Source organism: Trachurus trachurus, assembly GCF_905171665.1.
Source record: "Trachurus trachurus genome assembly, chromosome: 15".
Taxonomy (NCBI): Eukaryota; Metazoa; Chordata; class Actinopteri; order Carangiformes; family Carangidae; genus Trachurus; species Trachurus trachurus.
Window position 1 is genome coordinate 27947053 of NC_139906.1, and position 13068 is coordinate 27960120.

Genomic DNA, 13068 nt, shown 5'->3' on the forward strand with positions numbered 1-13068 from the left:
AAAGCCTATTTACTCCTCAGAGGTTTTAGTGAGAGTAGGCGAACCTCACTTTGGAGACATTTGGAGACCAGTGTACCCAAACATGTGTTGTACTTGCTACAGGAAATTCCTGCTAGAACCAACAGCCCATATGTTATGTAAAGTCATTTCTCCATCATATTTACCTCGCTTATTTGCAAGTCTACAATTGTTTATGGTCTAAATATATTAAAAAAAACAACAGTTTCGTCTCAAAATTGAATTTTATTGGACAAATGAGGAATACTGTAAAAATGTAATCATGACAACAATCATGACACAATCATGAAACAATTCAAAAAACTGCCCCAGAGTCCTTCTGGTCCCTGACAAAAGTGCAAAACTGTAACTATTATAAAATTGCAAAATTGAAACTATTATAAAAGTGCAAAATCTGTAAAAATGTAATCATGACAAACAAAAAAAAAAGAAACATTGACCCAGAGTCCTTCTGGTCCCTCACAAAGTGCAAAACTGTAACTATTATAAAGTAGCAAAATTGAAACCATTACAAAAGTGCAAAATCTGTCAAGATGTAATCATGACAAAAAAAAAGAAACATTCACCCAGAGTCCTTCTTGTCCCTCACAAAGTGCAAAACTGGAACTATTATAAAGTAGCAAAATTGAAACCATTAAAATGTAATCATGACAAAAAAAGAAACATTGACCCAGAGTCCTTCTTGTCCCTCACAAAGTGCAAAACTGTAACTATTATAAAGTAGCAAAATTGAAACCATTACAAAAGTGCAAAATCTGTCAAAATGTAACCATGACAAAAGAGTAACATTTGGCTCCCTGTAAAAAACTGCTGTAAAAATTCAAACACAACAGCTATATACATAAATATATACATAAAAAAGTGATCAAAGCGGGTTTCTAATTACCGGTACCTTCTGTCGTGCCACTGCTGGAAACAGTTTCTTTTTGCGGTCAGGCACAGTGGAACCTCGCACTTCCTACAGAACACAGGGGTCTTGACTCTCATCTCTCCAGCTTCCTGGCAAAGCCTGCAGTACCTCCTGGAAGCTGTAGCATCTTCTCCAAGAAACACTGGCATGCAGGTTGATGGGGGTGTTTGGAGTGTTGGATGACCCTGCGCTAATTCAGTCAGTGCCGAAACAAGCTTCTCCCTGAAGGCCTTGTGGGACATGCAGCTTTCACTCCTGAGCTTGCACAGCTCCTTGTAAAGAATGAAGCTGTTAACGACAGAGATGTCCAGAAAATGGTAAAAAAAAAAAGACTTGTACCATTTCATCGTTTTATGGAGGACACTGTAATAGCTAATCAGTGCGTCCGACACGTCCACTCCACCCATCTTGCCGTTGTAGTCGATGACAGCGTCTGGAGCAGGAATTTCTTTCATCTTCCACACACCACCTTCTTTCACTCTCCTCCTGACGCTCTTCCCACTGTAGGCCTTGTGCACTGAGGAACAAACAGTTACCTCCCGGGTGTCCATCCATTTAATGAAAAGAAGCCCGTCCTTCCTCAGCCACCGCAGGTCCCCTCTCTCAGCATTTTTCTTCAGGTTGTTGATTTCAGTTTTTGGAAAACCCACTCGGCTCTTCCTGATTGTGCCACAACAACCAAAGTTCTTGGTAGACAAATCTCGGAAGAGCTCAGGGCTGGTATAAAAGTTATCAACAAACAACGTGTAGCCCTTGCCGAGCAGAGGGAATGGCAGCAGATCGATAACAGAAGAATAACTCAGACCCTTGCCTGTGTCAGACTCATTCTTACCCGAATAAACAAAAAAATTCCAGGTGTAGAAGGTGGAGGAGTCTGCAAGCACATACAGTTTGTAGCCCCACTTCGTAGGTTTAGCCTTCATGTCTTGCTTCATATTTATGCGGGCCTTCGATGCCACCATCCTTTCATCAATACAGATATCTCTGTACGGTTGAAAATGAGCCTTGCAGGCGGTCACCATATCCGTGTACAAGGGCTTGATTTTGAACAGCCGATCATAAGATGCAGTACCCTTCTTTCTTTCGTTTTTCTCATCTTCGTCAGGATTGCTGAGGTGTAGAGACCACATGATGGCCTCGAAGCGGTCTCGTGTCATCTTATCGCAGGGGAAAGTGAAGTGATAAGGATGCTTCTTTCTCCAGTAATCTGCTCGATGATGCACACTGACAAGGCCCGAGAAAATGATAATGGCAAGGAAGATGTAGAACTCCTTCGCTGTCAGCACTTTCCAGGTGAACTTCATGCCAGATGCAATTCTTTTTGCAGCATTGGCATTGGTGTGGGTGATCAAATTGTGAATGACTGACTGGCTGAAAAACAACTGGAATAGAGATAGGGGACTCCATGATGTGGTGGTGTCAATGGTGGGGCCAGGGGGTCTGGTTGGCAGGAAGTGCAATGGTTCAGGCTCTTCATCTGCATCCTCAAGATTGTGCCACCCTTCCTCTTTATCCACCCTTGAACGCTTTGCTTTTGGTTGAGGTTTCATTCCTCTTTTTTTGGTCTGCCGTTCTTCCAAATCAGAATGTGTCGGTGTGGATAATCTGTGAGGGGAGCGGTGTGGTGCTTGGCGGCCAGTTGATCTCCGGTAAAATCCAGCTGCTGTCTGTGGAGCAGAGGTGGGGAGATCTTCCACTGGATGAGCAGATGTGCCTGCTGTCTGTGGAGCAGAGGTGATGAGAGCTTCCACTGGATGGTCCAGAAAGTCTTCATCACTGTAAGACAAAGGTGGAATAAAAAGTTATTTTTTAAAAGTTATTTTTTGAAACTAAGACAAGGTCTCTGTTATGCAAACTATACAAATTAAAGCATATGTTTATCAATCTGATAGATAGATAGATAGATAGATAGATAGATAGATAGATAGATAGATAGATAGATAGATAATACTTTATTCATCCCTAGCAGAGAAATTCAAATTAGTCCAATAGCTCACACAACATTGACACAAAAAAGAAAGAAAGATAAACACAAAAAACATTTTAAGAAGTGTTATATAAAACAATTGCAGCAGGAATGACCTTTTGAATCTTTCAGTTCTGCAGGTCAGGGAGATGAGCCTATTGCTGCTCCTCTGACCTGAGAGGGTTTTGTGTAGAGGGTGTTGGGGGTCACCCAGGATGGTCTTCAACTTACACCCCATCCCAGCTCCGCTCCCTCCCCCATCACAGAGCTACATTTTTGATGAGCCTGTCTAGTCTGTTCCTGTCCCTGACCTTGATGTTGTTACCCCAGCAGACAATAGCAAAGAATGTAACACTTGCAATGACAGACTGATAGAACATACGCAGCATAACATTGCAGATCTCAAAAGACCTGAGTCTTCTGTAGAAGAGCCTGCTTTGTGTCTTTTTAATGTATGATATATATATATATATATATATATATATATATATATATATATATATATAATATATGATATAGCTCATCATCAATTATATTTTGTACATATATCACACAATTATTATATCTGTTTATCCCTAATTTTTCACTCTGTTCGCAAGCGCGCGCATACACATGGTCGACCCATGAATATAATATTAGGCTATATAAACGAATGGAAGAGCATCACGCTTGAAAAGTTTGGACACACGTTCTCATCCAATTGAATAAGTTGAGTTTGGAAAGAAAGTGTTCAAACTCAACTAAACTATCAGTCAAACATCTGACTGATAGTGTATACAATAGTAAAATATAAAATACCGGTACTGTCACACTGTGTGACCCCAGGAAGAGTAGAAAGCTAAAGCTACATTGCTGTAAAAGCTAGAGCTAAGCCGCTGTAAAAGCTAACGCGGATCCAATAAACAAACAAACCCCCCAAGGGCACAACTGTCAAGAAATATATACAATAATAAAAATCATAATGACAAACCTTTCAGAGAATCGACGTTCCTGTTCACCGTCGCTGCTCACTTCTTTGAAAGAGACGAGATCGTCCTCTTCTGATTCTGAGTCGATTGGAATGACAGCTGCGCCAGGATCACCAGATAAATATGCTAAAACCTCTTCGGTGCTATATTTTTTTTTGTGCTGTTCAGGCTTCATCCTCGCTGCCATGCTTGCTATGTTCTCTCCTTTCGCTCTTTTTCAAATGCTCCTAAACTCAAGGCTTGTCTACTCTACCGTAATATACTACTCACCATGAATCAGCTTTTTCCTCTGTCGCTTCTTCCTTTTTTTTTTTTTTTTTTTTACGCACAACAGATAGACGTGATGACGCGCGGCCGTATCTGATGAAAGGATTGGCCCATTTCGGCCAATCATTTCAGACTCTGTCAAAAGAAAAAAACAGTTGGACAACCAAAAAACTTTCCAAGGGATAGAGGAATATTTTCTCACAGAGATTTGCGGTTCAGTCAAATCATAACAAAACACCGAACGTACTCACGTCTGTGCAAAACGAACCCCCCCCTCTCTGTTTTCGCCGATGTCTCGGTGAGTTTTCGGCCAATCATTTTGAGAAAAAGTCACTCTATTCCTCGATCACTTGGAAAGGTTTCCCAGGGTTTTTTTTGGTTGTCCAACTGTTTTTTTTCTTAGGACAATTTCTCAGAGATTTGCGGCTCAAATCGATCAAATCAAAACAAAACACCGAACGTAAGATATAATTTATACTCGCGTCTGTGCAAAATGAATTCCCCCTTCTATTTTCACAGATATCTCGGTGAGTTTTGGTTGGATAAAGAAAAGGATTTCAGTTTTGAAATCCCTGGAGTGTCAGCTTTCATTTGAGTACAGGCATACGCGTCTAACTTGAGGAAACACATCATACCAGCCTATTCTGTTGAGAATGTGCCATCATACAGCTTTTGCGACATTTTTTTTAAATCCACAGCATTGTATTTGTGTGTACTTGTAATACACATGTTTAGCATGTAGTTTTAGCCTAGAATCTGACCTTTCTAAAGATATATGGTATGACCATATTGATAAATATTTGACATGGGGGGGCGAAGGGGGAGGAGTCTGACACGCCCCCGCGTGTGTGTGTATGTGTGGCTTTTTTGCAACATTAAAACAATGTAATTTGTCAATGACAATTTCAGCATAGTCATGCTGTGCTTTCCTTACTTTTGGATGGTTCCATTCATCCTCTCAACTAGACCGTTGGTCTGGGGGTGATAGGGAGCGCAAAGGCTTCGTTTGATGCCTAATTTGGCACACACACTCTTGTTGATCTGTTAGACACATAATTATAAAAATATAATTTAGAAACTAACATGAAATGTTAAAAACCTCACTTGAAAAATATATTACTATCATACAATAAAAGTAGTTCTGCATAAAAAAATGTTGAATTAGTAAGGCCAGCATTACCGCATTGACAAATTCACTACCCTGATCCGTCAAAATTCTTTTTGGAGACTCAAACTGGTGGACAAATTTGATGATTTGTTCTGTGACCTCCTCTGCACGTTTTGTCTTCAGTGGATAGGCTTGTGGCCATTTTGTGTAATAATCTATCATTACACACACGTACTGGTTGCCAGTGGTTGTTGTCACCAATTTACCAATGAGGTCCATTCCAATCAGCTCAAATGGTTGTGTTACCTAAAACAAAACAAGTAAAATGAGACAATGGTACAAATGAACCAAAGTGTGTATATCCATGTAACAACATGGTATTAACTTGTAAATTTTACTAAATCCTCTAGTGTCATAATAAAACATTTGAAGACTATTAACACTTATCCAAGATACTTCCTCAATTTTACAGAGTGGTGGTTAATTTCATTAGATTTTAGCTGCGTGTGTTTCACGTCATTATCTCATGTGTCTTTTGATTTCACAGGGCAGTATTGTGATTTTCAAACCCTAACAAGTCTGTGACAGTTGGCTCATGTGAGGAGCCACATAATGAAAACTCAGCTGAGCAAAATTGTCATTGCTATTATACACATCGATAAGTGTAAGACTTGCACATCTGTGACACTGAACAGCTCCTCAACAAATGCATGGCACACCACAGAAAGCCTAACCCTATCTACTGTATATGTCACGTAAAATGCTATCTTCCTTATGATAAAAAAAAATGCAAATCATATTCCTTCATCAAAGATTTATTCTGGGCTCACTTGAGGGCAGGGAATAACATTTTGGTAGAATATCAAACATATTCTGAATAGAAAATATCCAAATATTACACTCATCTCTCATCTGCGACATTGGAAACATTAATAGCAGCAGCATAAAAAAATACATTCCTGAATAGAAGAATACAATACTATGTAGGCTACTTTAACATGAAAATAAATTAGTGCACTGTCTCTTAGCAGCATAATAAAATAAATTCAGAAAAGTAAATAAGGTGTCACATGTGGACTATGAGCAGCATTTATAATCCCCCTTAAACTGGGAAATGTGACAATATCACAATAACATTAGACTGGATTGTCGTAGCTCTAGTTTTAACTTAAAATAGAGGCTGCCTGATGAGAGATATGTCTGTCTTCGTAAAACAAAACAAAAACATCCCTAGTGCTCCTCATTGCATAGATAGACCCATCTATTTTTGTTCAAGAATATTAGCATATTAACATGGTCAGGAGTAAGTCGTGTGCGCAACCTGTTAACAGTTAGGCCAGCTGCTGAGAATACACGCTCAGAAGGGACTGACGTGCCTGGCAGAGCCAGTTCAGACCTCCATGGGGCCCTAGGCAAAATTCTGCTAAGGGGCCCTCCTAACTGAACACCAAAAATTTTCAACAGTCGCACCTGACACCCAGGGCCCTAGTCTCGTAGACCGCGCGAAGTCTAAGTGCAGCGCAGCTTCGCCACGCCAACGGGGCGTGGACCAGGTCCATTTCGCAAGATTGGTGGGCCGCGCAGTCAGACTTAGACCAGCGTAAACCCTCCCCTCTTCCCTCCCACCGGCGCAAACGGCGAAGAGGGAGGAGACAGGGCGGGAGGGAGACAGGAGGAGGAGAGAAAGGCGTGGAGTGGGTTTGACACAGCCGAGTCAGATCTTCACCAATCAAATGAGCTCCTCTCCTCACCTTTAACTGCGCGGAGGGCGATGCGCGCTGCAAGTTTGTCATTTTATACTTGGACATGGACGGAGGAAACAGCGACGCCAGAGGCCGAACCTCTCCCCGGAGGAAACAGCTGTTTCCCCGGAGGTCCGAGCTCAGAGTGACCAATAATGAGTTTACTAATAATAATACAAATATCCTTAATCAGGTTTGATCTGATACACTGAGAACCCCTGCCCAATGTAAGACACAACAACTAATAAACTAATAAAGAAACTCACATTTATTCAAACCCTGTAAGCAAGATGAGAGGTATAATCACAACATAAACAAACACCATGCGGGATGAAATCAGCGTAAAGGACGCTCTCTCTCTCTCCGTCCTCCTCTCTCTCTCTCTCTGTCCTCCTCTCTCTCTCTCTCTCTCTGTCCGTCTCTTTTTTTCTCTTTTTTCTCTGTGATAGAGATGCTGAGTATAGGCTATATACTGGACTAAGAGAGATGAAGATTTGTGTTTTGTTTTTCATTACGGCTGCCTGATGCGGTCGCTCGCGCTATGAATTAATAAGTAAATAAATAAATAAAGCGATCATCACAAGGGCAGAGTGGTATCTCAACACGGCAGCGACATGCAGTCATCCACCCTCAGTCCTGCTTTTGGGACATCCACAGCTGCTTTTCAGTGCCAGTTCGTCCCTGCTGTGTTAATTCAGGTGGAGTTTCCATTACGCGTGCCACAGCCTTTGATCTCTGCTTTGATCTGACGTCAGATGTGACGGGACAATCTATATAGATATAAATTCACGTGTTGATTCCATTAGTTGCATTAAATAGTGGTTATTGTGGATATTTATTGCATTGAAATGTGTCTGGAACTGTGGAGATCTGCCTGTGAGGTCTTGGTGACGTGTGTGCACTGCAGGTCAGTCAGCCAAACTTCCACTGCACCTGCTGCGCTCCGCTCTGCGCTGAGAGTAGACCTGGTTGGAGGTGACGAGCTTTCAGCGCAACCTCGGCGAGACATTTTCGCACAAAACTTCCACTGCACCAAGCTGAATCTGTGACGCCTCCCCCTGCTGCGCCGCCACGCCTATCTCAGCGCAGCGCAATCTACAAATCTCCCAATCTGACTTTGCGCTAGGCTGCGCTGGTCGAAACTTGCATTAGACCAGCTGCGCTATCTTGCGCTACCTGCGCTGCGCCACCAAACTAGGGCCCCCAGTGTTTCCACTCATCCCCCCTTTAAAATTGCACTGTTGGTCTAACTAAGAATAAATTCAAAACAAATCAAACTAAATGTGTAAACAAACAATCATACAGTTTTACATGTTGGGCATGCCTGTTAATGTTTGAAATAACTCACCATTAAATAAAACTAAAATATAGATAAGGCTACTATTAATTCAGCTCCATCAAATTGGCTGCACTTGTTTTACTTTCATATTCAAATGTAGATAATTATGTATATTATTATTTATTATATATATATATAATAATAATAATATAATAATATATATATATATATATATATATATATATATATATTAGAGTTGAGCCGGATACTCGGCTGAAACGAGTATCCGGTACGGATAAAGCACTTTTGCCGAGTACGAGTATTAAACGAGTAATACGAGTCAATATCTGTGCTCGGAGAAAAAAAAAAAAAAAAAGATTGAATGAATATCCTCATTGGATAGCTGACTGTGTCTGCGTTCTGTGATAGGCTACAGCCCCTCCCCTACGCACATGCAGGTGTGTTGCTGTGTCCCGCTTTGATCACTCACACACAGAACAGCTGACAGCTGTCTGTCTCTCTCTGTCTCTCCCTCAGTCACTCAGGTTCGCCGGTCTTTACCCTTAGGGCCCTAATTTCTTGGCGCAACTCACGGGGGCGCAGCGAAGCGAGCCCTGACGCAGCTGGCGCAGTGGCATTTTCCTCCAGTGCAACAAGGTGCGCAGCGGATTCGGTAAATTGGTGGACTGCTGTGCGCTGAGATGGGAGTGGTCGCGCAGCAGGGGGAGGTGTCGACAGATTCGCCGTGGCACAGTGACAATTTGTTGCCGATAGACCGTGCGGAGAGTGCGCCGAAAGCTCGCCAGCTCCAACCTGGTCTAATGTCAGCGCAAGGCGAAGCGCAGCCAGCGCAGTGGCAATTTGACTGCCCAGCGCGCAGTGCAGACACGTCACCAAGACCTCACAGGCAGATTTCCACACTTCCAGGCACATTTAAATGCAATTAATAATAATAATAATAATAATAATCATCACAATAACCCCTATTTATTGTATCTGAATCAGCACATACACCTATATCTATATAGATTGTCCCGTCACACTGATGACCATCAAAGGCTTGCGTAATGGAAACTCAGCCTGACTGAATTAACACAGATGAAACCAGGGAGGGACTGAGACAGCCGTGGATGTCCCAAGAGCAGGTGTTGACACTACACACTGTGCCGTTGCAGATGATCAGCTATTTATTTATTTATTTATTTACTTATTGATTTATTAGGGGCCAGCGCCGCATCGTCACGCGACCATAACAAATACAACTGAAAACAAATAAACTATCATCTCTCACAGCAAACCACAATCAGCCTCGGCACCATAGTGAGCAGATATTAACATCTCCATCTCAGGTAAATTCTAAAGAAAAAAGAAAAAGAGAGACGCTCCGCGATGCCTCGTTACGCCCAGCTGTTTGTTATGTTGTGATCTGTGCACACTTGTTTAAATATAGGTTACTAAATATGAGTGTCTTTATTAATGGAAAAGGGCTGTGTGTGTTTTGTTTTTTGTTTTTTTTTACTGGGCAACAGCAATCTGTCAGAGCAAACATCATAACCTCCTCCCTCCCAGACTACTTTTGCACCATCAGCCCGTGAGGTCTGTTCGCGTGACCTGACACTGCCAGCTTGGACCGGACCAGAACATCAGTTTCCTCCCGTCTCACTTGCTCTGACAGATTGAGAGCTGTTGCCCAGTAAAAAAAAAACAAAAAACAAAACACACACACCCCTTTTCCATTAATAAAGACACTCATATTTAGTAACCTATATTTAAACACGTGTGCACAAACAGCTGTGCGTAATGGATGCATCGCGGAGCGTCTCTCTTTTTCTTTTTTCTTTAGAATTTACCTGAGAGGGGAGATGTTAATATCTGCTCACTATGAGCACTATGCCAGGCTGATTGTGGTTTGCTGTGAGAAATGATAGTTTATTTGTTATGGTCGCGTGACGATGCGGCTCAATAAATCAATAAGTAAATACATAAATATAGCAGATAATCGTGTAGTGTCAACACAGCAGTAATCCATCCTCATCTTTCATCTGTGCAGCCTTTGATCTGTCATCAGTGTGACGGGACAATCGATATACTGTAGATGTGCTGAATGTGTATGCTGTAATCTGTATGTGCTGATTCCACGGTGAAATCAAACGTCCGCCTTGCGCGCGCGGCGGATTTAAAGGTGAGGAGAGGAGCTCATTTGATTGGTGAAGATCTGACTCGGCTGTGTCAAACCCACTCCACGCCTTCTCTCCACCCTCTATGCCATTTGCGCCGGTGGGAGGGAAGTAGGCGGGATGCGCTCCGCTGCGTCTCGAAGCAAAATCGCAATCTGCTCCTGACCACTCCCCGTTGGCGAAGCGAAGGCGAGGCGCAGGGCAGATGCGCCTCGCCTGCACCTAGTCTACCAAAGTAGAGCCCTTAATGTTTAGACTTTCTTCAGCTTCAGCTTTGTTATTACTTCAGTTACTTACTTATGAACCAGTAGAGTTCTGGTAAACGTGGGTTCGTTCAGGAGTGGTGCCGACTCGCGTTGCGTCTCTGCCTGTCGGAGATTTTTTTTTTTTTCCCCACACACGCTCTCTCTCTCTCTCTGCCGGTCGTCGGAGTTTTTTTTTTCTTTTTTGAACCGTCAGCTGGCTCTAACTAGTTTTTTTAACTTAACGCACTGAGTGTCGACTCTGACACTTTCTTGCTGTATTTCATAAAAAATAGTAGTGGTATAAATTACAAATTAAGCTACACTCTCTCCCCCCCCTCCCCTCTCTCTCTCATGATCAGTGATACAGAATAATGAGTGATACACAGAGAGTAGCTGACACTCAGCTGTCTCTGTCCCTCTCTTAGGCTACTCACTCACACACATACCTGGTGTGGAAATAAAATTAAAAAAGAAAAGAAAAATCACACTGATCATTAAAAAAAATTTAAAGTAAAAAAAAAAAAGTTGTTGAGAATGAAAACTCTTGTTCATTACATTTTCCTTAATAATTGCAACCGCATGTGTTGTATTGTCCTGTAAACAGTTTTCTAATCAGCAATAACTATAACAATTTCTGATCAACCCATGTCAATTGCATGCTTAAAATAACATACCGGTTAAAGCCACGCCCATTTCAAGACAACCCGACCCACTTCTGGGTTAAACCCCGCCCACTTCCGGTTTAGGCCCCGCCCACTCCGAGTACAGATACAGATACAGATAATTCATATGGTTAACAGATACAGATAATGCTGTACTCGCTCATCCCTAATATATATATATATATATATATATATATATATATATATATATATATATATATATATATATATATATATATATATATATATATTTAGCACCATTGTCACAATATTTAACACGTTTTATTTAATTCACTAAGATATCTGCATCTACTGTATATTTGCCTGTATCCAAGCAACCAAATTCAATCTTAGTCAATATTTATCCCTTACTTTCCGTTTTGTATGAGTGCAGTTATAACTACACTACAACTAAAATCATAGAAGCCAGCAAGACGCACACAGAGACCGGCGTTCACCCAGGGCTCACCGCTCTGTTGATGCAGGTCAAAGACGGACTAGTCCCTCCCACTCTCCCACCCGGAGAGCAGAGTTACCTGACTGCTGATCCCGCAGGTCATTGTTAGCTGTTTCTTCCCCCTTAATTCCCCGAGGGATAACTCCGCTTCATCATGGCGTGCCAAACGCTGTCTTGCTAGGAATCCGGTAGGCCAACACGTGCGCGACGGACGGTCACGTCGTCAGGTTTTTTTTTTTTTTTTCCACGGGGCCTCTATTATTTTGCGGGGCCCTACGCAACGTGCGTGGTGCGGTATTGGGTGAACCGGTACTGGTGCCTGGTATGGCCAGGTACTTTCGTGCCAGGTTTGCCAGCCTTGGAAACCTTCCTTCATGGACTTTCCACCATGCTACGGGATTGGAATCAAGGAGTTGTGGCGGATCCTTCAGAAAGATATCCACTTCTTTTTCTACGTCACCGGTGCTCCTGGTGTTGTAGTTTTCACCCATGAGTAAAGCATAAGCACTGCGTCTCTGAAGCACAGCTCCCTGGACTGGAGCTGGCACTGCACCGATCTGGTCTCCAGCGGCATCTGCTGATGTGGAGCTCCCATGTCTGGCTTCTGCTTCTGCCAGCACTTCAAGCAGTTTGGCATGAGCTGCAATCCTCCTTGGTGGGGTCAGAAATCCCAGGTGCTTGTGCCTAGGATCCAGCATGGTGGCTAGCATTGGTGGTGTTGACGTCAGGTCATCAGAGGCAATCTGTGAAGAAAAAGATAATAAATTAGATTTAAATGTGATTTTGTTAGGTTATAGGTTATGTGTTTTATCATTTAGGCTAATGAATTAACTAATTAACTAATGTTAATTAATTAATAGATTGCTTGATATTAATTATTAATATTAATTAGATAAGATAGTAGAAAGAGTTAAAAACTACAATTGTCAAACAATGTGCTTTGTGTGCAATGCATATAGTCAAAAATATCTGCAATAATTAAATTAATGGATTTAGCTTACCTTCATCCTTTCACCCAGTGAAGTGCGCACTCTGGATTTGAATTCCCCCACTTTGCTGGTGTCTCCCTCGTCTGTCTTGAGATGCACGTTGATCAGGCTGAAGGTGATGGGATACGTGTCTGATATGGACACCTCAGTCTCAGTAGACATAACGGTCGTTGCACACTTGAGTGTTTCCAGCACTGGCGCCACATCCTCCATCAATTGCCAATGTTCATCTCGCAGCTCCAGCGTCCTTGCGTCTGTGAGTTTGGTCACTGTGCACTGC

General features: G+C 42.2%; 1 protein-coding gene across 1 annotated transcript; it reads right to left on the reverse strand.

Moving 5' to 3' along the window:
- Positions 1-900: 900 nt before the first annotated feature.
- On the reverse strand, positions 901-2478 carry LOC310998027 (piggyBac transposable element-derived protein 4-like; the record flags this gene model as incomplete). The annotated part of the gene is made up of 1 exon (XM_083987911.1): positions 901-2478. The coding sequence occupies one exon, from the start codon at positions 2476-2478 to the stop codon at positions 901-903; it is 1578 nt and encodes a 525-aa protein (XP_083844037.1).
- Between the last annotated feature and the right edge of the window lie 10590 nt (positions 2479-13068).